This window comes from Tachyglossus aculeatus, chromosome 20 (genome assembly GCF_015852505.1).
Source record: "Tachyglossus aculeatus isolate mTacAcu1 chromosome 20, mTacAcu1.pri, whole genome shotgun sequence".
NCBI classification, from domain to species: Eukaryota; Metazoa; Chordata; class Mammalia; order Monotremata; family Tachyglossidae; genus Tachyglossus; species Tachyglossus aculeatus.
In genome coordinates this window covers 9,403,256-9,427,237 of record NC_052085.1, presented here as the reverse complement: position 1 = coordinate 9,427,237, position 23,982 = coordinate 9,403,256, and the positions used below count along the sequence as shown (strand labels likewise).

Genomic DNA, 23,982 nt, shown 5'->3' with positions numbered 1-23,982 from the left:
GAAGTCACATGTCACTGCGGGAACAAGGACTATAATCCCAATTTCTGGCCCTTGTCTCTAAACTTTAATTCTTGTCTAATTGCCCTTATATACAATTACCTCTGCACATGCCCCGCCTATTGCTCGCATCAATCAAGCAATCATATTGAGTGCTTACTATGTGCAGAATACTGTACTAAGCACTTGGAAGAGTACAACAGAATTAGCAGACCCGCTCCTTGCCCACATCTCTCAGAGGAATCTCTCCTGGCTCTGGGTCACTGCGTTTGCCATTCCCCCTCCTGCAACACCCTCCCTCCTCCTCTTTTCCAAAGAATGCCCTGCCCCTAGTGATTTTGAAACTACCCAAAACCCATCCCCTCCATGAAGCCTTCTCAGATGAACTCCCTGACCATTCTAGTTGTCTTCTAGCACTTGCAGCTATTTCTATATGTTCCTGTTTTCCTACTTGTTCTTTCCAAGACCTTGGTTGTGACTCCAAGGACAACTACAAAAATAGGTTGAAAGCACTAGACTTATTTGATACTGAGTTGTCCGTCCTCCCCATCGGCAACACTAATAACACCGTCTCTGTCAATGCGGGATCAGCAGATTGGCTTCCAAACCCTGAGGTCATACAGTCAGTTGGTAAGGAAAAAAGATGGAATGCTTAGTGTCCTCCCTCCCGCTGGAGTAAAAAAGTCAGCCTCACTGTTACCGCTGGGGCCCCTCTGAGGAAAGAACCCGCTTGTAAAAGTTCCCCACTATTACTGAAGCTCATAATGAGCTTTCTGAATTATTAATGCTTTGTTTCTTCTTCTTCTTTTCCACTGAAAGATGGCTGCAGGAACTCAGCAAGAGCCCAATCCATCCAGGACTGCTTTTCTAAGGTACTTGCAATCGTTACCTATGTATTATTTATGTGAAAACAATATCTGGGTTTTTAATGTGCCATATTGTTAGTCTAGCTTCTAGGTGTAGAGGCTAGGTGCAAAGAGCTATTTCCTGTTTGTTGAAAACGGAACAAAGGCTTCATTAATTATTAAACCTACACTTCTGGGATTAATAATTAAGAGATTCCTTGCTATTATCACCCAGAGAGTTTATCTGAAATAACAAAAAGTAAAGGATGATGAGAACTACCTCTTTCATCCTGTAAGAGTCTGGCCAGACTTGCTAACGTAAAATATGCTGTTGCACGACCCAAACCGTGCGTACTGATTTATATTTAAAAAATTGAGTGCTAAAGTACTGTTGAAAACAGAGTGTGCCTATAGTCCTAGCTGGCATCAGAAGCCAAAAGTTATTGCAGAGTAGTAGTCTATGCCCCCAGTTTCTGAGGCTGCTTGGGCAATCAAGCTGTCAAAAGGAGAGAATGAAGGAGCCCAGTACAATATTGATGATGTGGAAGATAACAAACAGCCTGCCAGACACGCTGTCCATGTGAGCAGGCGTCCCCAAAAAAGGCCAACGTCTGACCAACAGTCCTTCCCTTCTGCTTTCTATCAAAGCAAATCACATATTTTATATCTTAGCACTTGAGCACGATAGAAAGAAAAAGAGAGGCAAACCCCAGAGACCTGAAGATCCAGGGTTCAGTGATGAGGAGAAAGCAAATCCAATGTTTGCACAGCTTCATTCATTCATTCATTCAATCCTATTTGTTGAGCACTTACTGGGTGCAGAGCACTGCACTTGGAAAGTACAATTCAGCAATAAAGAGAGAGAATCCGTGCCCCCACCAGGCTTCCCAAGCCTTGTCTCTGAGTTGAGATGCCTAGGGATCAGTAACACTCAGCCAGTGCTGTAACAGGAACAATGCTGGGACCTGAGCAGGACTACACCCCATGGACATCATCTGAGCTTCCTGCCCCTGCCCTCCCCACTACTCCTGAGGGAGATTAGAAAGAAATCCCAACTCACTGATAGGCTGCAGAGCCTCCAGCCTGCCTCTGCCTCCCACCCCAGGAATAGGGAAGCAGAAGTGGAGGTGACCACACTTCCGGGAGATCTTCCTATTAACAGTTACCAGCAGTGAGAGGAGTCAGGACTAGAAGCTGCCCGTTGCTGCTTAATTATCCAGAGGTAATTTCTTCTTGTTTACTCACGTTGGGGGAGCCTGGAGAAAAGAAGCTTTTGCCATCGATGGGACATCACTGGCCTTTGTTATCTTCTGACAGCAACTGAAAAGCGGCTTTTGCCTTCTTGTTAACAGAAGGTAGAAGTCACCGAATGGCAAAAGAAGAAGCTGAGTTTGTTGGTTAGGCTAGTCAGTGACTGCCTCCCTCAAACCGGTAGCTCTAGGGGACCCCGAAACAGGGACATTGACTTCTCTTCTGTGATGCTCCCTGCTGGGGGAGGCCCAGCCAGACCCTCTCCACTTCACTTCCCAGCCGATCCAGCCAGGTGAGGTGTCAGATCCGTTCCCTGTCATCCTGGAGGAAAATGCTGCCTCTGCCCTTGGCTCTTAAGGTATTCCATCCAGTGGCTGTGCGAATGGCTTCCTTCTGGAGGCTGATATTCCACTGACGAGGACCAAGGCTACTGACCCCATGGGCACCGCCCATTCCAAAGCTCGGTGGAAGGCGGGCGCCCGGGTGGTGATGATGGGTCTTGACTCAGCAGGGAAGTCCACCCTCCTGTACAAACTGAAGAGCAACCAGCTGGTGAAGACCTCACCCACCGTGGGCTTCAACGTGGAGGCCCTGGAGATACCCGGGCAGCTATCCCTGACCCTGTGGGACATCGGCGGTCAGGACCAGCTGCGCTGCCGCTGGAAGGATTACCTGGAGGGCACCGACTCCCTCCTCTACGTGCTGGACAGCACAGACCCAGACCGGTTGTCCGACGCTCTGGCTGAACTGGAGAAAGTCCTGAATGATGCCAATATGGTGGGGGTCCCTTTCGTAGTCCTGGCCAACAAGCAGGAGGTGCCGGGGGCTCTGTCGCTCCTGGAGATCAAGAGTCGGCTCAACCTGGAGCAGTTCAACAACCACAACTGGGAGCTGAGGGGCTGCAGTGCCCTCACAGGCGAGGGGTTGGCAGAGGCTTGGCATGCCCTGATCAGACTGCTCAAGTCCCCCAGGCGCATGCCTCCACCATGAGGAGCTGAATCCAAGGGGCAGTAACATATGGCATTGCTTTGTCTCTGTAACTTATAGACAATCTCGGTGAAATTTGAAATTATGGGGAAGGTGGCGAGGGAGCAGTGCTTTCATGCCATCTCTACTGCAGCAGACTTATATGCTTGGACCCTGAAACCCACTCAATTTTGCCAAGATGAACAGGCATTTCGGGGATCTGGAAAGGCAGTGAAAGAGAAATAGGAAAACAGAGTGGTGCTCCCTAAGGCAAGAAGGGGCTGGAGCAGAAGGGAACGTGGCAGTGGAGGCTCAGAGGGGAGGAACACTTCACCGTGCGCTGTGAGCGGGGTAGGGGTAATTGGATATCAGTTGGGAGGGAAAAAATGTGGCTCTGCTAAAGACTGGGGAAACCTTCCACTGGTACTAACTTGCTATCCTCAATTTGGTTCAGCTTCGTTAATCAAGAAATTCTTCTGTTCCTGGTTGTCATCCTTTGTCCTCCCAAGATTTCCCCTCATTTGTGTGGCTATTAAAAATCAACTATTTGGTGAATTTTTTTAAAAAGCCCTTTACATTTATCAGCTTGTGACTAAGTGGAGCATCACCTATGCTATAAAAGGTACAAGCAGTACAAGTGAGGACCAGCTCAGAAGGGCAAAAGTGTGCCTTAAAAATGCATCTTATAAACAGGCAGTTGGCCTAGTATGGTCTTCCTGGTCGACTCTGGGGGCTTATGTGTGGGAGAAAATAGGGAAGGAATGTCATATGCCTTATGTGTTGTAATCAGGAATTTGGTGATTTGCTCACTAGGTACTGTGAGCTAGAAATAGAAGTTAGAACATACAACTCATCAGTTTGACCTACTTTAGGGCACTCGCTCCGGTAGAAGGGGCAGTGGGATGGGTGCACGGGACCCACAGGGAAATGGCGAAACCATGTAAAGAGCCATGATGAAGGTTCCACAACAGATTGGCATAGTTTGCACTAGAAATTGCTCCCCTTTAGACTGTGAGCTCGTTGTGGCAGGGAATGTGTCTGTTTGTTATTGTATTGTACTCTCCCAAGTGTTTAGTACAGTGCTTTGCACACAGTAAGTGCTCAATACAATTGAATGAATTAATGAATATTCAGACAAAAATCCTTCAAGATGAGCCCATAAAAGAACAGTTTATAGCACCTCCTGCTCCGCTACCTGCATACTTTGTTATGCAATCAGTGGTATTTATTGAGCACTTACTGTGTGCAGAGCATTGTACTGAACACTTGAGAGATTACAATATGACGGACTTGGTATAAATGTCCCCAGAGGAGCTTACAGTCTAGAGCGGGAGGCAGACATTGATATAAATAAATTTTAGATATGTAAATGCTTTTGGGCTTGCACTGTTTCCCTTCCCCACTCAAAAAAGAAACATTGGTTCTAACCCACTGAGCACCGCTTAAGTAGCCTCTCTCGGGGAGCTGAATCCAAGGGGCAGTAACACATGACATTGTTTCATCTCTGTAATTTATAGAAAGACCATCTTGGTGATATTTGAAATTGCAGGGAGGGTGGTGAGGGGGAAATTTTTTCATACCCTGCCTTTTGCAGCAGACTTAAAAACTTGGGCCCTGAAACTCATTCCAGTTTGCCCAAATGAACAGGAGATTGGGGGAAATGGTAGGGCAATGAAAGAGAATTAGGAAATGGAGTGGAGGGCTTCCCCCCACCCCCACCCCCGGCGTGGGAAGGGCAGAAGGAAACATGGACAGTGGAGGCTGAGAAGGGGAAAACTTCACCAGCTAGAAGCGATCAGGGTTAAAAATCATTTGCACAAAACAGTTTCATCAAGCGTTTGCTTCTGGGGAGCGTGGCTCCATCTCCTGCAGGCCAGAAGGGCTCATCCCAGCAGAGAAGGAAAGTCCCCAAAAGAAAGGGTTAATTATCTTGCTGCCTTTCCTCCAAACAGGGAGCTCTGCCCAGAGCAGGGCCCCAGCTGGGTGATGCTGACAACATGGCCCCCAGAAGAAGCCCCTCTGGGCAAGGGGTCCAGACATTACACATTAAACCTTCTTGCTGGGGGCAGGGAATCACATTGGGGAGGGAGACTAGGAAGAGAACTGGGAGGAGAGTGAAAGAATGGAGCCCCTTTACTGTGGTTCACTGTTTGTTTGGCTTCAACCAGAACCAGGAGCATATTTGTCCTGAGCAAATACAGACTTCACCCACCATTCCATGTTAGCAGGCCTCTGGGTGCAGATAGCCAGTCATGAGCCACATCTCAGGAGGAGGATGTCAAGCTCACCTTGGAACTAGCTGCATCTAGCTCAGGTGTTATACTATAACAATAGTAACCAAACAGGCTCTTTCCCTTCACAGTTAAGATTTTGTCTGCTTAGGCCCTCTGCTCAGAGCAGGTGAAAAGGCACTACCTGGGCTGCAAGCTCATTATGGGCAGGGAACATGTCTACCAACTCTGGACACAAATGGCCCCCCTTCAACTGGGACTCCCTACCACCATAATTTTCAGGAAGTTCTTTGTCCTGTTCAACCAGAAACTCTCCTGCTATAATTTAAGCTCATTTCCTCTTTTGGGTCCTCCGTGGATATCAAAAATCATTGGTCAACATCAGCTTCTCTAGTCTGTAAGCTCAGTGTGGGACGGGAATGTGTTTATTATATTGTTATCTTGTACTCTCCCAAGCTCTTAGTACAATGCTCCGCACACAGTAAGTGATCAATAAATATGATTGATCTTCCCCAGAGGAGCCCTTCAGCCATCTGAAAACTATTATTAAATCCTGTATCGGCCACCTCTTCAGTAAGCTAAACAACTTCATTTCCTTTTCCCACTCTAAAACTATTTTTTGTTTCTCTTCCCTGGGCCCTCTTCAGTTTCTCCACAGATTTTTCAAGTATGTTGACCCACTCCAACTTCCCCATGTGATTTTTTGTTTAGCTCATAGCTCAGTAATATCTTCTGCCAGTTCCTCAAGTATTCCAACAAGTATGCCATCAGGCCCTGCTGATTTGCATATTAGTTTGTGTTTTGGTTTAATCCCATAAATCCGTTTCTTCCCCTTCTCTAGTTTGGCTTTGCAGCTTTACCATTCCAAGGGAGACTTGCCTTGGTGAGATGCTCCCTTCTGATCCTTTTTGAAAGACAGTAGTGACCTAACTTTCAGGTTTCTCCATATTCCTAGTCATTTGTCATCCTAATAATAATTATTATTATTGCATTTGTTAAGCACTTACAATGTGCCAGCCACTATTTCCCATCCTGTCATTTTCCCTGGTTTTGGCCTAAATATCAATGGGACTTATTTTTTTCTCTTGGTATTTATATCTGCTTTCCATCTTGGAGTCTAGGAAAGCAGCAGGTATCAGTGAGATGCGAGGTTACGTGTGAACAGAGGTGCCCTTTTCCCCAGCCCCACCTCCCTGCTCTGGAAAAGTGAAAAAAGGTACTTTACCTCACAGGTTACCAGCCACTTGCCCACAAAGCTTGAGGTGCATTTGGTGGGGTAGTCTGACTCTGAGCACCACCTCTCTTCTAAATTAGAGCATCCTGGCCCATAGCCTGATTGCTTAGCTGTAGCTATTGCCACATATAAACCTCCGATACCCCCTCAGCCCTCTGGTTTAATCTGGGAGCCAGTGGTGGGAAGGTATTGGCAAGGCCTTTCGCTTTAACATTCAAATCTCTTTTGGAGGTGGAGCTGGGGGGCTGAAGGGAAATGAGAAAAGGAAGTAAGAAAATCTGATTGAGGCAACTTAAATATTTCCTCATATAAGTGCCCAATTTGTTTTTGAAACCCAGAAATTGGGGAGGGACTAGAACAAGGGAAATTAAGTCTAGCAATAAGGGGGGAAAAAGAAAAGGAAAGAAGGGGGAAGAAAGAGGAAGGTAAGAGGACATTTGGTGTCTACCGACTCTCCCAAACCTGCAGTGCAGTGCTCTACACCCAGAACACACTCAATAAATACAACTGATTAATCGGTTTAGGACTGTTTCACTTTCTTCTACAAATGCTACAATGTAATAGACTCTCAATGAATTAACTCCTTCCAAACTGGTTCTATTTCCTGTGTTCTCACCTTTCTGCTCCTCCTCTCATCTGTGGTAGTCTTAATGAATTAACTACCTTCACCTGCTTTGCCACACACTCACTTGTCTACTCCTCTCCTGGCCCCGGCACCTTCATGAATTAAGGTAATTACTCCCACCTGCTTTTCAAGTGCTCACCTTTCTGTTCCTGTAGCAGTAGCATGCTTAATAAAGTAACCACCCCCAGCTGCTATGTCACAATCTCATCCTTTTCTGTCCCACCTTGACCCAGGGCTATTGCTGCTTACAATTAGTTGGTACAAAAAGTGATCATACTTTCTCCTCAAAAATCGGAGTGGGGCAATTATGCCTTGTAAGTCAACTATGCAAGTAAATATAGTACATTTCCCAGTAGGCAAAAAGTCTACAATTCCCATTGTTTTGGAAGGAGCTAACAGGGTGAGAAAGGCACAGAGAGAAAGGGAACAGTAGCCCAAACAAATGGATAGAGGGGTCCTAGAGAAAGGGAGAAATCTCGTGATGTGCTGTAACCGCTATATCGGACTTCTGATTTGTCAAAATACAATAGTTTATCAATCATTCAGTTAGTACAGTGTTATCCCAGAGCCACCACGTGTCACTCTTTCAGGCAGGATGGCCTGCTTTCTGCATAAGAAGGTGGTAGGTCAAATCTTGAGACACAGCACAGCAGAGTTAATTTCTGCCTGAGGCTCTTATATGTTACACTCTTTAAATTCAATAAAAACAAGACAATAACATCTCCTCTCTAGACTGTAGATTGTGGACAGGGAACACGTCTTCCAGTTCTGTTGTATGTACTCTCCCAAGTGCTTACTACAGTAAGCACTTAACAAGGAGAGAGAGGGAGGGAGAGGGAGAGAGATCAATCTTAGCTTTTTTTTACAGTGAGAGATTATAACAACCCATGCCACAAAACTCTGTGTCAAAAATTGCTTCTTAAAGTTCAATCCAGGTACAAATGAAATGGTATTTCTTGATCCCTGATTTTCTAGTTAGTGAAAATTTCTAAGAAAGTCACCTTCTTTTTCAGAAAAATTCTACCTGAAAAACTCACAATGACTGGGACTGCAGCGTCTTCCATTTCTACTAAACAGAGGTAGGTTGAAATCACATGAAGCAAACAGTTAAGTGGTTCTCACTTTGTACATTCATTTGCGTTTCTTTCCTGGGTTCAGTTTCTTGAGCTGCATTTTCTTGATTCCCACCCAGGATTGGTAGAGTAGCAAGCTGGGGACCAGAACCCACAACCCGTTAAAAAACACCAGGTAGACCCAAAGATAGAGCCAGTTGCTGGTGTTTAAGTTGGGGCTTCCCACAATCCAGTCTGGAAAGAAGGTCATCCATCCACCATATAGTTCACATACGCACAGGGTAATTTGTAGGAAGTGCCTGTTGGAGAGACAAGAAATAAGAACAAGAGACTTCCCTGACTGCCTTTCCACTTTTTATCTTAGGCTACTGTCATCCTTTCTTTGAGCCAGGTTTTATATCATTTTACAGTTTCCTCATCTGTAAAATGGGAAGACGACACTGCGTCGCTTTACCTCTTAGATTGTGAGCCCCATGCGGGTCAGGTACTGTGTCCGATCTGATTATCTTGAACCTACCCTCTCATTTCGAACAGTACCTTGGGGCACGGTAAGCACCTGACTCAATACCAAAATTATTAAAATAGTAAATACATTACAGTGCTGGCCATGAAAAACAACCAGTGCATAGTCATTTATGGGCTATCCTTAACTTAGGAAACAGCATGGGTTTACTCAGAGTTGGAAGGTGATTTTGAAGCATCCAGATCCCCAGGCTCAGATTTTCTGAGGCCTACAAGAAGGGGTAGAAGTAAGTCAGAAGCGTCCAGAACACAATTCCAGTAAGACAGTCCCAGAACGGCCGTTCCGGTATGGAAATTGTTCCGCTGCAGGCGGCATGGTGGGAGTCGGGCCTCTTCCCTCCAGGGCCGGGGGTAGAGCCAGGCTTAATTATCTGGCTCTGCCCCCTCCAATCCTGCCCCCACCCCTGCTGTCTCTTGTCACCAACAGCCCCAGGCTCACCTATCCCGTTTTCACCTGGACCTCGAGGCCCTGGGCTATGTGCTCAATATTGAGAGCCTGTAAATGTCCCACATGTCTTCTTCACTGGCTGGCCAAGCACTAGTCCTTGTGCCCTCTGCTAGCAGGGCCCAGCCCCTAGCCCGGGGCCCTTTTGGGGGCCAGATGGATCTTTCTCCCTGCCTGCTAGTTCCCCTCAGCCTCTGCCATGCTGCTCCCACTTGCTGCCACTACCACAGGCAACAGCAGATTCAGGCTAGATAATATTCTTGCCTTTACCCCTACCAGCAAGATGCTAGAAAGAAGTTTTCCTCATTTGTCCAGCTTACGTGAGTGCCTTCTGTGTGTGAACACTTTCTGTTGCTCTGGGGCCCTTCACCAGAAATCCTGCTGCCAATCAAGGGTATTTATTGAGGACTTACTCTGTGCAGAGCATGGGACTAAGTACTTGGGAAAGTACAACAGAGTAGACAGGGTTCCTGCCCTCAAGCAGCTGGCAGTCTAGTCAGGGAGACAGACATTAAAATAAATTACAGATAGAGGGAAGCAAGCGAATGTAAAGGTATGTACATAAGTGCCATTGTAGAGAGGAGTGGGGTGAGCTCCTAAATGTTTAGGGAAAATAGGATGGGGAGATGAGTGAGTAATCAGGGAAAGCGTGATGCAACAATTCAATGACCTTTGCATCCCACACAAAGCCTTTCAGCTGGACACGTCACTGTGGATCATGTTTCTGTAGTCTTATTTTCAACCGGCTTCAAATCATCCCTTTCACTGAATAACTGTTTAGAAAACAGTTGCCTTTATGGCACCTTCACCCGGATACACTTCTTCAACCCCATACTCATTTTTTATGTTTTCCTTCTTAAAAACAAAAAAAACACAACAAAACAAAAAAACCCCCACAACTCCCCCCCACCAAAAAACCCAACAACAACAACCAAAAGAAAACCAAACAACACTTACCGATAATACTTCTCTTTGACAATGGCGTAAATGAGCATTAGTGCTAAAATTCCATCCAAAACAGCAGTCAGCAATTCCAGGGATACAATTGTTGGGTCAGAAGAAAGCCATCTTGCATCTGCTTTGCCATATTCTTTCCCTAAACAATAGAAACATTTCATTACTCATCAAGCAATTAATTCCATCACAGTCAACTTAAATGACCTTTCCCCCAGGGGAAAAAAAAGGCACAAGAATTGCCACTTCTGTCTCCATCCTTCATAATGTTTTAGTGGACGATGACATGGCCTCTGAGCCATATGCACAATTCAGAGGAACATTAATACCCACAAAGTGAAACATTTGGCATATTGTCTCCACTACTGAAATGCCATGTCATTAATGAAATTCTATAGCTTTGGGAACAGACTATACAAAACACTGGATATAAAGTGTTTCCAAAAGATCACTCTGTTATGCCATTTTTATTGTCTGATCCTGTTATCCATTCAAAAGTGTATATAATTTGAATTTCAAGATGAGAAAGTTGTAAGGAAATTTTTGCCAAAAAGTGCCATTTTCATTAATAATGTCTTTACAAAATTTGCCTTTATTTTCATAGGCAGGGGTTGGGGTGGTGGGCAGGGTAGGGAGAAGGGCCATTGTTATTAAACAGCTTGAACAAAACAGTGAATTAAAAAGAAACAGAGGACTAGTATTTCAATCCCGCCCTAGTACAGAGAACTCAGTGGTCACCAAAAGTACAAATTATGCTGGTATGTACAGTGAGCATAGAAATACAGGTACTAATTTATGCACTGAGCCCCAATATCAGAATATTTTCTTCTGGAAAATGTAATACTAGTAGAAAGTCAGTCTTTCTGGAGATGGCAGGACATTAATGATTCAGGACTACCAGTTTCCCCTTTAAAACAATTCTTGTAGTGTTTAGAGAAGGTAAAAGGAGTGGCAAATTGGCTGCATATCTTATCTCGGCAGTGAGACGCCCATAATGGACCTAGAAACAGTTCCCTAGGGCCAAGAGGTAAAGAAGTTTCCAAATGAAAAGGCTGTCCAGAGGGGAAGAACAGCCCATAAATAAGATTAAGTATTTAATGAGACAAAACATGGAGACACCATGATGAGAAGAGCACAGTGAATGCCCAGATACAAAGAGCAGCAGCCTTCTGTCCTCAGCTGACTGGCTACACTGAATGTCCCCGGGACAAACACCACCAAACTGAACACTGCTATAAAGACAGGTTTTCTGCTGGGCCTACATCTGCCACCCCAAGGGGTAGAAAAGAAACCCTACTATATTCACCCACAGTGTCAGGGCTAATTTTAATAATTGTATTTGTTAAGCGCTTACTCTGTGCCAAGCACTGTACTAAGCACTGGGGTAGACAGAAGATAGGTCAAACACTTTTCCTGTCCCACATGGGGCTCACAATCCAAGTAGGAGGGAGAACAGGTATTTATTTACTCCCCATTTTACACATGAGGAAACCGAGCCCCAGAAAAGTTAGGCGATTTGCTTATTGTTATGGTCACCCATCAGGCAAGTGGCAGAGCTGGGATTAGAACCCAGGTCCTCTGACTGCCTGGCCTGTGCTCTTTCCCCTGGGCCATGCTGCTTCTCAGGGATGAAATCTGTTCTAGGGGCTCTGCCAGGCTGGACTACCCGAGTTTAGAGGTGGGGAGGCGGGCCACTCTCACCACTGCAAGGATTTCCCAAGCACTTAGCACAGTGTTCTGCACACAGTAAGCACTCAATAAATCTGAATGACTGAAAGAATGAATAAGCATTTCTTCAATGGGATGGGACCTGGGAATGACCTATTCTGCCCTCTAATGCCCAGAGCCCCAAACAACATTTCCTAGGCCAACTGCTGAAGGGTTTGGAGACTATTTCTCCACTACTGCTCTGAAAGGAACAGCAGTATTGTGAGCTTGAAGAACCTATGATTTAAACACACACTACTGAATAGCCTCAAACTGTGTAGAGAATCCTCTTGACTATCAGATTAAAACTGCTATTATCTTGACTACTCTGTTTGTAAATATTTTTATGTCTGTCTCCCCCTTTGGAGTGTAATTCCTTGTGGGGAGTGCCATATGTTTGTTTTGTACTTCCCAAGGGCTTAGTACAGTGCATTGCCCCAAGTGGGTGCTCAGAAAATTCTAAGTCTCATTAAGCGGAAACTCTTGGACATTGACTTAAAGGCACTCAGCTCTCTCTCCTCCCAATACTCCTCAGCTCATCCCCTTTGTTCTTTCGTCTTATCTCTCCTGATAGGACCTTATACTCACTTCCTCCCTTTAGCCTGGAGCTCTCTCCACCCTGCACATTTGGCAGGTCACTGCTCTCCCCGTCTTCAAAGACTTTCTAAAATCACATCACCTTCTGGAAGCCTTCCCTGATTCATCTGGCACCTCTTCATCCTATATCTCCCAACTGCCACTTCAGCCCTTCCACATTTCCTAAGCACTTGGGTTCTCACACTCCTACACAGCACTTGTAAACATACCTTTATATGTTCCCCTTACTGCTTCCTCCTCCTTGCAATTTGTTTCAGTGTTTGTCTCCCCAACGAGACTGTAAACACCTTAAGGGAAGGGATCATATCTACGAATTCTGTTATACTCTCCCAAGCGCTTAGTGCAGTGCTTAGTACACAGTAGGTACTCAGTAGATATTATTGGTTAATACCACTATTTCTCAAAATAACCATGTTGCAAGTAGTGAAAAGTACTTACATAGAGAAGCCAGTATGCTGTCTGATTCTGCAACGGTGCCTGTTAGAGAGATGTAGACAAAAGGACCTTCCTAGGGGAAAAAAAAAAACACAAAACATTTCTTGGACAAGTACCATGCAATGTTACATATACAGAATTACTTCACAGAAACCTCAAGTTCTGGATTATACCCCTTCATGACCTTCACAAACACCTCCCATTATAAGAACTACATTTTATTCAAAGCAATTACAGTAATAGTAACAGCATTTGTTAAGCACTTGCTACCTGCCAAACACTGCACCAAGCACTGGGGTAGATACAAGGCAGTCATGTTGGACACAGTACCTGTCCCACATGGGGCTCACAGTCTAAGTAGGAGGGAGAACAGGTACTGAATCCCCATTTTACAGTTGAGGAAGCTGAGGCACAGATAAGTTGAGTAAACTGCCCAGCATCTAATAGCAGGCAATTTGGCAGAGCTGGAATTAGAACCCAGGTCCTAAGGTTCCCAGTCCTCTGCTCTTTCCACTAAGCCACGAGGCTTCTCTTCATTAAAGACAAAGGTAACATATACAGTAGTGTACTGTGATGTAGGCTCTACCTGTGAGGCCTTGCAAATCAGATAATTTCCCTGCCTCAATTTTCTCAGCTAAAACAGAAGGATGAGGATGTCTGAAAACAAATTATATTTGTGTAGCATAAATTCCAAGGTGCTATTTCAATACAAGATGTTAATTATAAAAATGCCAAATTTGAAATTAGACAATACTGATCCTTATCATATCACCTATTTCTATTTCCAGTTGTCACAAATATGATCCAAGAAAAATTAAAATCATGAGCTCAGTAATGGGCCTGTCTTCAGAATGAGACTAGGTATTCGGGCCTTAGAACCAGCTCTGCTAAACTGTAGACAGAAGATACAGACAGAAGATATAGGAGGCTACAGTATTATCATTTGCCAGTCCCAAGTTCCAACTTCATTTCAGGAGTTGTATAAGATGCAGAGTGACCAGATGCCCCTTATTAGGGAAATGGTGTTGAAATTTGGGCTCTTTTCAACTCGCGGCCCCAGGGCACTGGGGAGACTGCCTCACTGCCTGCATTACCACCAGGTGCCCAGTCAGGCTCCCTACAATCAATCAGTGGTATTTATTGAGCACATACTGTGTGTAGAGTACTTGGGAGAGCATACCATAACAGAGTTCCCTGCCCACCACAGATATCTGCCCCCACCCGTCTGTGCTTCCACCCTACCCAGTGCTCTCATAGCCCTGTTCTCCAATCTTAATACCACCCCTAACCAACTGGCCCCAATAGTGCTGGACAACATTTCCCAATCCCATATGCTCCTTCCCCCTACCACCTCTCCCACCCCACACCACCTTACAAGTCCATTTGGCTGTGGCTTCAGGAAATCCCGTTCTGACTCAGGCAAATTCCCCTTCTTTTAAGACCTATTTCTATCCTGCTCACTCCACCTCCTCACCATCACAGAGACCTGTCTGTAGGCCAATAGCCCTCCATTCCCTACTGCCCTCTCCAGAGGAAACCTCACTTCTCTCTCCCCCAGCTCATGGGAAAAGTGGAGGAGTAGATCTGTTCCTTGCCCCCTAAGGTCACTTTCAGGCGCCCTTATCTCTCACCTCCACAACATTCAAAATCCTTATCATCCATCTCTACCACCCACTACAGTTCCTCGCTGTCATCATCTCCTGCTCTGCAGGATACCCCTGGGTGAATCTGCTACACCTATCTGACTTCTCAGTCTCATCACCTCTACTGATCTTTGGGAACTTTAACATCCTGCTCACTGCTGTACACCTCCTGCCGCACTCTACTCGACTCTGCTGAACTGCAACCCACAACAACCACACGATCAACTTGAACTTATCCTGGTTCCCATAAATACCATATGCTGAACTATCTCCAATTTTACCAGCTCTGAATTACCCCTCAGGGAGCAGCAACCTCACCCACATCCCCTTACCCCACAGAAACCTCCAGGCTCTGGACCCTCTCCACTTGTCCCAAATGAACGTGCCTCTTCTGAACGATCCAACAACACTTTCTTCCCATATACCTCCCTATCTCAATCTGCTACAGTTTCAGAGGCAGTTCTGCCCTTACTAAATCTAAACCAGCAAGCCTTCTGGGCTGGGGCCACGGTTGTAGGGAGATTGTGGACTAGCGCCGGGGGCTAACCCACACTTAACTCACACTGGAACAAGAGAAAGCCACCTTCTGAATGCCATGCAGTCATGGGGGCCAGGCAAGTAGCCCCAATCCGGATTGGTTCAAAGGGGGCAGCAACTGCCAAATCATAGCCAATCAATCAATCAATCGCATTTATTGAGCACTTACTTTGTGCAGAGCACTGTACTAAGCGCTTGGGAAGTACAAGTCAGCAACATATAGAGACAGTCCCTACCCAACAGTGGGCTCACAGTCTAAAAGGGGGAGACAGAGAACAAAACCAAACATACTAACAAAATAAAATAAATAGAATAGATATGTACAAGATAAATAGAGTAATAAATATGTACAAACATATATACATATATACAGGTGCTGTGGGGAAGGGAAGGAGGTAAGATGAGGGGGATGGAGAGGGGGATGAGGGGGAGAGGAAGGAAGGGGCTCAGTTTGGGAAGGCCTCCTGGAGGAGGTGAGCTCTCAGTAGGGCCTTGAAGGGAGGAAGAGAGCTAGACCTCTGAAGAGGGAGGGAGCCCTGGGGCTTGACAGAAACTGAAGCCACTTGTCCTCCTCAGGATCCCAAACAAACTTTTAATCCTGCAAACAGCCCAGTGTTTAAAAAGTAAATATGAACACTATTTGTTAGATTATTATGACTAGTGGAAACCAAGGTAAGCCTGCTTACAATTTGCCCACTCTTCCTTCTTCCAGTCCCAAGGGCTGGGCTGCATTCTAGTACCATGACTACTGCCAACAGGAAGCTCAGAAATGCCAGTGCACATTGAAAACTGTTTTCAAAGAAGTATCATGGGTTTTTCCTCCTAGTGGAAAGTGTTGGCCCCCAGGTGTACTTCCGGAACATAAAAATAGTAATTAATTATAATAATTTTAGTATTTGTTAAGCACTTACTATGTGCCAAGCCCTAAAAATTGTGGTAGATACAAGATTTATTAGTTTAGACTCGGTCCCTGTCCCACATGGGACTCACAAACTAGGTAGGAGTGGGATTTATTTCCCATTTTAAAGATGAGGAAGCTGAGGCACAGAGAAGTTAAGTGACTTGCCTGAGGTCACACAGCAGGCACTAGTCCCTTCTAGACTGTGAGCCCACTGTTGGGTAGGGACTGTCTCTATATGTTGCCAACTTGAATTTCCCAAGCGCTTAGTACAGTGCTCTGCACACAGTAAGTGCTCAGTAAATACGATTGATTGATTGGATTAGACCCCAGGTCCTGTGACTCCCAAGCCTGGGCTCTTCCCACTAGGCTATGCTGCTTCTCTGAACATCTGTCAGGAACCCACATGACTGCATATTAGAGGAGAAAGAAAGCATTATGGGCCAAAAAAGAAAAAAAAAACAAGAAACGAAGAAGGAAATGGCAAATGGAGAAACACAAAGAGCACCATCAATTGTATTTATTGACTGCTTATGGTGTGCAAAGCACTGGGCTGAGTGCTTGGAAGAGTACAATAATAATAATAATAGTAATTATGGCATTTGTTAAGTGCTTACTATGTGCCAAGCACTGTTGTAAATGCTGGGATAGATACAAGGTTATTAGGTTGTCCCACTTGGGGCTCACAGTCTTGATCCCCATTTTATAGATGAGGTAACTGAGGCACAGAAAAGTTAAGTGACTTACCCAAAGTCACACAGCTGTCAAGTGGAGGAGCTGGGATTAGAACCCACGACTTCTGTCTCCCAAGCCCGAGCTCTTTCCGTTAAGCCATACTGCTGCTTAATACAACAGGGATGGTAGACACATTGTCTGCCGACAACAAGCTTATAGTTTAGAGGGTTAACAAACCCAAAGTCATTATTCTGGTTTACTGCCAAAATAAGTTTCTGGCTGTCGGAGCTTCTATCTATACTGTGGAGGACAAGTTCAGAATTCTGTTCACATTTTCCTATATATCACCCACACTGAATAAGACCATAAAGTTTTGCTGAAGTAAAAAATCACAGATACCACTTTCTATGTATGAGGAAAATTTGGGTATCTGTGGTACCTTTCTTTTTATACACAGTATTTTGGTTTTTTTCCCCCCATGGTGCCTTCCTTTTTATATTGATTCTCTCCACAATTTTCAGTTGCTACTTTTTCTAAATGCCTAACTATAAAATGAATAATTTTGATAGTTTCTCCATTCATTGATCCAGAATCAGAATTCAGAAATTAAATTGAGAAGGGCAGATTAAAAAAAAAAATTGTAAATATTCATGCTCACCACTCCAAAACAGAACCGATGTAAAAATCATAGTACAAAACCTACTTCTGAGGTCAGTCAATCAGTCAAACTCATTCTAACCGGTAAAGCACAGTAGAGTTAACAAAGTCTCATATCTCTCATTTAATTAAAATGATTCAGACACTTGGTATTTTCAAAGTAATTTGATCTCCTTGGAAGGCTGTTATTATTAAAAGATAAATACCACAAATCCACTAAGATGAAGAAGTAGTTTGAGTAGGTAGAGCTTGTGCCTTACTCTTATCCCACACTAACAAGTATTTCCAATCTTTTCAGCCTTAGTATAATTGTTTTTTTTTCATGCCATGATAAAGCTATCCATCATCGTTTAGTGAGCGATCAGCCACTCTGACCTCCTTTGGGACCCTCAGTGCCTCACCATTAGTGACTATGTGTGGGAGTGGTACCCAGCTGTTCCTGCTCCTAATGAGCTGGCTGTTTTTATTTTAAGGAACTGGCCATCATGAATATGCCACAGGCAACATTCATTCATTCAGTCGTATTTATTAAGCACTTACTGCATACAGAGCAGTGTACTAAGCGCTTGGGAGAGTCAGTCAATACAACAATAAACAGACACATTTCCTGCCTACAATGAGCTTACCACTGGCTGAGGGCTGTGCTGAGAGTGTATCATATCTGTAATTTATTTATTTATTTATGTAAATTAATGTCTGTCTCACCTCCCCCCCCCCCCCCGCCCCAGTGTGAGTTCGTTGTGGGCAAGGAATACATCTGTTTATTGTAGTATTGCACTCTCCCAAGTGCTTAGTATAGTCCTTTTGCACACTGTAAGCATTTAATAAAGATGAATGAGTGAAGATTGTCACAACTTGGGTAATTGCTGCAGGTAGCCGGGACTGGGTTCGGGGTATGTCGTTACTCATAAAACCATTGCTGTGGTTGGGGGTGTGGGAGAATGGAATAGGCCAGGATTTCACAGCAATCAGAACCCCAAAATTCTTTCGGCGACCGGGTGGGTCTTTGCCTCAATTCTAGGAAAGGTGGATTCCTGCTTATTATTACTGCTAACATTAACAATAATAACAATAATGATATTTATTAAGCATTTACTATATGCCAAGCACTGTTCTAAGTACCAAGATCGATATGAGATGATCAGATCAAATATAACCACCAGTCCACATGGGGCTCATGGTCTAAAAGGGAGGGAGAACAGGCATTTTATCTACAGTTTTAAAGTTCAGGAAACTGAGGTACAACAGTTAAGTGACACACAGCAGGCAAATGGTGGAACCGGGATTAGAACCTGGGTTTCCTGACTTCCAGTCCTATGCTCTTTCCTTTGAAAGGCGGAAAGATGATCTGAGAGAAAGTACATTTGATTTGGGGGGTGGGGTGGGAAGAAGAGAGAGCGCTAAACAGCTGAGTAAAAGGAAAAGACTGAAGGACTTGTCTGCGGTGTGATCTTGGGCAAGTTACAACTTCTCTGTGCCTCAGTTACCTCATCTGTAAAATCAGGAGTAAATCCTTCTCCCTCCTACTTAGACTGTGAGCCCCATGTGGGACAGGGCCTGTGTCCAATCTGATTTTCTTGTATCTACCCCAGTGCTTAATACAATGTTCACACAAAGTAAGCTTTTAACAACAAGTACCATTAAAAAATGAATCCAATTCAACCTGGATTCTTCCCAGCAACGCAATGCGTCGTGGCTGGAATCAGGCCATTTCAAAGGGCCGAGCCCCAGATATTTGGTTTGGTTGGGAATCGTTAAGACGCACAGCATGTTTCTTGGCCTGTCAGCGGGGTCTGTAACTCTGACCTTTCACCTCTGACAGCCCAGCACCTGTGCCCTGCTGAGCCTCTCAGCCTTCTGCAAGCCTCTTTGGGTTGCAGATCCCCCTTCCTTAGCCCTCCAGACTAAGACAATGGGAAGAAGGATGCCTTTTTTATGACCCAGGTTTTATGGCCAGAGGTACTGAGAACAAGGATAGGGAGTGATTGGGGACTCATCACTGAAGGAGATGTTTTAGGCACTGGGGCCACAAAAGAAAACCAAGGACCTGGAGCCTCCCTACCTATTAACTCAGGGCACTGGGTGGAAGTGCCATCCTTAGGAATGAAATATGTACATGCTGAGGGTGGTTTTGATTTGATTACTGGGTCGTCGTGAATAAATCAGGATAGATTCAAGGACATTGGGCCATTAGAAGGGAAATCATATATTAAAAAGTATTTATATTTGCATCTGTCCCCCATCTAGACTGTACTGGGCAGAGAATGTGTCTGTTAATTCTGTTGTACTCTCCCAAGTAAAAGAGCGCTCAATGAATACCACTGAATAGTTAATGGATATACAGAAAGGTTAGGGGCTAAATCACCAACCATGTTTCAGGGCCTAGAACAGCAACCATCTCTGACACTACAAGTATCCTCTTGCCATGGTTGGGGGACAGAGTACTAGGCAGAGTGGTCCACTGGCCCAAGTAATATGACATTCCTTATGCTCTTACACACTCAGTTGAACTATTCAACCCTACAATCCAAAGGAAAATGCAACTGCTAGAACTTCTGGATTAAGTTATTCAAGAATTCAACTGGCATAATAATAGTGAAAATCCTTGGGATGTTTTCTTTTTGAGTGACTGCTTTTCCTTAGGCACCAGGCATTTCAACAGAAATTGAAAACTTTCTCAATTTGTTTACTCAGCCCCATTTATCATGGCTAATCACAATACTATTGTAGATATACAGTATTTTTAAGCCTACATTTTGTTACATTTGCTGTTCATCTGCAGGACTTTCATACCTGAAATTTTTAGTTCCTAGAAAGCATGGATTATGTGGTGTCTATATATGGCTCACTACAGTTTCCCCAGTTTGTTCAAAATATATTTACTCATCTAAAGTCACACAATGATGGGAACAAACGCAAGAAGATTTGAACTTTTTCAAATTGAGGGGTTTTGGGGGTTTTTTGGTGATATTTATTAAGTGTTTATTATGTGCCAGGCACTGTTCTAAGTGCAGAGGTGAATACAAGGTTGCAGGTTGGACATAGTCCCTGTCCCACCATGGGGTCATAGTCTTAATTCCTATTTTACAGATGAAGTAACTGAGGCACAGAGAAGTGAAGTGACTTGCCCAAGGTCACACAGTAGACAAGTGGTGGAGCTGGGATTAGGACCCAGGATTTTCTGACTCCCAGGCCTATGTTCTATCCACTAGACCATGCTGCTTCTCAGCCTCACTGTTTGAGGTACTAGCTCAAATGTTTTGGTTTATGTAAAATATGTAATTCAAGGGTAATTTTATATTCATTTGGGCAAAAATGGAATTTAAATTCTAACTATTTTCATTTGAGATTTAATTTAGCCTTTTTTATCATTCATTTACAAAACCTACTGTGTGACCTTGGGCAAGTGACGTAACTTTTCTGTACTTCATTTTTCTTATCTGTAAAATGGAGATAAAATATCTGTTCTCCTTCCTTAGACTGAGAGCATCATGAGGGAAAGGGATACAATATCTTATATTGTACTTGTACAACCTGTACTTCCCAAGCTCTGTACACAGTAAGCGCTCAATAACTATGATTGATTGATTGATTGTATGTACCCCAGCACTTAGTAGGGGGCTGTAAACTCACTGTGGGCGGGGAATGTGTCTTTATTATTATACTGTACTCTCCCAAGTGCTCAGTGCAGTACACAGTAATTGCTTAATATGATGGAATGAAAAATATTATTAATAATAATAATTGTAGCTACTTATTAGCCCCCTGAGCAATGTTAAGACAACCTTGATTCTGTTAGAATGTGGGATGTCGGTCAAGCTGGGTTTAACAATATCCTAATATTGGGTTTAAGGTGAGAGCTACATATTGAAGAATGAGGACATTCAGACAAGTGAATGGAAGAAAGCCGGCCGTGCAGAATTACAGTGGGTAAGTAGAAAAGTTCATTTTAGTTGTGGAATTGTTAAGAAAAGCTTAACAAAAATTCTTTTAAATTTTGGACGTTTTGTTAGGAAGGGTGGGGAGGGTTAAGTCCTCATTAAAACATGGTTTGGCTAGGTTAAACGGCCTGAACTTCCAAACCCCACACATTCAATCAGTCAATGTGGTCTTTATTGAATGCTTACTGGGGGCAGAGCACTGTACTAGGCGCTGAGAGAATACACTACAACAGAGTTGGTAGCCAAATCCCCTGCCCGCAAGGAGCTAAGAGCCCAGGGGGACTATTTTATGGACGCTGACTTCCTCTGGGCCCCAGCGGGGCTCCGTCCCCCCGCCCCCAACCCCCCGGGCTCAGCGACCTTTACCACATGGGAACTGCCTGGGCCTTGGGAGGAGGCAGGAACGGGAGGGGAAAGAGGAGGAAGAGCAGGAGGAGAGAGGAGGGCGGAGGCCCGAGCCCCCCTGGGCTGGTGGAGGTAAGGGAAGAAAAGAAAAGCAGACCCCTAAGGCCCATCTGGGGGCCGCCTGGCCCGAAGCCCTTAGGAGGTGTGGGGGCCGGTGGCGGGGTCAGACCACGATCGGGGAGATCTGGGCGATCCGGGCTCAGGCCGGGGATCGCTGCTGGTAATACCATTCGAGCGGGTCCGCCCCTGGGCACGGTGCCCTTGGGCCCGGGCCACCAGCAGCGAGGCGCTTCCCCCGCCTCCGCGCCACCAGGGAGCCAGCAGTCCCGGCCCTCCGGCCCTCCGGCCCGGGGCGTCCGCAGCATGAGGGGGAGCGGGGGAGAGGGGGCCCCCGCGGGCCGGGGGCTCGGAGGGAAGGGGCGGCCAACTTACCAGGGTGAGATGCACCAGGGCGTCGTAGCAGAGCCAGGTGAGCGCCCAGCGGTCGGCGGCCGCGGCCCGGCGGCCCAGCCACAGGCCCAGGCCGCAGCCCAGCGCCAGCTGCGCCAAGCACAGGACCAGCGGACCTCCCGTCCCCATTCCCGTCCCCATCCCCATCCTCCGCCCACGCTCGGGGCTGGGACCAGACGGGACAGCCCCCGTCCAAACTCTGGGGCGGGGAGGAGCTAGGCACAATGTCGGCACGGCCACCCCATCGGCCTCACTCACTCAGGTTGAAGACCCGGGAAGCGTTGTGGTCAGGAGACCAAGGCCCCCAGCCTGGGTCAGCCCCTTGCCTGCTGCGGGACCTTGGGCGAGTCACCTCCCCATGCCCCAACTTCATCTGTGAAACGGGGATTCAATAGCTAGCCTTCTTCCGACTTGGATTGGGATTCCGAAGAGAGGCAGATTGTGTTGAACCTGATTACCTGGCGTCTACTCCCCAGGGCTAAGGACAGGGCTTGGCAAACAATAAGCGCGTAACAATACCACCATTAAAGGCGGGACAGTGGAAGCCTCCGCCTCCCTTCCTCCTTGCCCTCATCGCGAGCACAGGCCATGTACCTTTCTGACTGCACTCGCGTGCTTCCTTCTGCCCCTACCAGTGCTGTCGCCTGGTGGACAGCGTACTTTGGGGTGACAGTAGCCCTCACAGCCAGAACCAAAGGACCTAGGTTTTCTCTTGTTTTTAGGAGGTTGGAGGAAGCATACGCCGGCCTACTTTCCTTCCAGATCAAAGGGTCTGAGTACTTTTCAAGAAGCGTGGCTCAGTGGAAAGAGCAGGGGCTTGGGAGTCAGGGGTCTTGGGTTCTAATCCCCGCTCCACCACTTGTCAGCTGTGTGACTTTGAGTAAGTCACTTAACTTCTCTGTGCCTGTTACCTTATCTGTAAAATAGGGACACATGTGGGACAACCTAATTACCTTGTATCTATCCTCATGCTTACTACAGTGCTTGGCACGTAGTAAGTGCTTAACAAATATTATTATTATTATTATTATACACTGTCCGTGACTCCTTTGCCAAGGAACAAAGGATTTCACTGTACCGCCACTACTGCTAGAACTAGATAGAAGGGAAATAGTACACTTATTCTGAAGGTGGAGGAAACTAGGCCCATAAAAAAGTCCCTTTTCCAAAGGATTAGGCAATCATTTATTAAAAGTTAAACACATGTGTTGAGTATCTCAGCTATCAAAACTAGGATAAAGTTACTGCAGATGGACCCATGGATGGTGTTGCTGTCACCACTGCCTCCTGGTTTGGGATTCCACTGATACCAACTCCGTGGAAGCGATTTAGTCCCGCTGCCCCACATACTCTTGCAAACCCAGCAGTAGTGGGGTAACGAGCTGGGTGGGTGGGATGGGGGACAGTGGCAATGGAAAGGAAGACTGGGCCAGCTGGTGGCAACAGCTGCATTTGGGGATACTAGGTTTGTCTTGCTGACCCGGTAGTAGCAGAGATAAATTGCGCACCCCATACAGGCCATGTAACACAACAAAATGATGTCATCAGAACTTTTTTTAGAAATCCATAGAACCTAGAGCATCAGTCACTAGCATTTAGAGTGCTTATTCTATGCAGAGCACTAACATAAGCACTTGCCTGCCTCCCCCACTAGATTGTAAATTCCTTGAAGACAGGGGTCCTGTGTGCTAATTCTATCGTACCCTACTGTGCAGGCAAACTGCACTCCACACATACTGGTGATTGGCTGATTAGTAGAGGTTTAATAAATGCCACCGAATGAGTGATTGATGGGATTAGGTGACACCTGGAGTCCATCCTGCCATCTCTGCCTTGACAACCCGTCCCCTCCAGCACCACCCGTCAGTTCTCCATAAATTTCTGCTGTTTTCCT

The 23,982-nt window shown here is 45.6% G+C and overlaps 2 protein-coding genes across 2 annotated transcripts; one reads left to right on the top strand and one right to left on the bottom strand.

The window, feature by feature from the left end:
• Positions 1–2,531: 2,531 nt before the first annotated feature.
• ARL11 (ADP ribosylation factor like GTPase 11) lies at positions 2,532–3,642 on the top strand. Its single transcript, XM_038762039.1, has one exon. The coding sequence runs from the start codon at positions 2,532–2,534 to the stop codon at positions 3,081–3,083; it is 552 nt and encodes a 183-aa protein (XP_038617967.1). The 3' UTR covers positions 3,084–3,642.
• Positions 3,643–8,262: 4,620 nt separating this feature from the next.
• EBPL (EBP like) lies at positions 8,263–22,217 on the bottom strand. Its single transcript, XM_038761641.1, has 4 exons — positions 22,071–22,217; positions 12,886–12,955; positions 10,147–10,285; positions 8,263–8,521 (listed from the first exon to the last, which is right to left on the bottom strand). The coding sequence occupies exons 1-4, from the start codon at positions 22,215–22,217 to the stop codon at positions 8,281–8,283; spliced, it is 597 nt and encodes a 198-aa protein (XP_038617569.1). The 3' UTR covers positions 8,263–8,280.
• Positions 22,218–23,982: the final 1,765 nt, after the last annotated feature.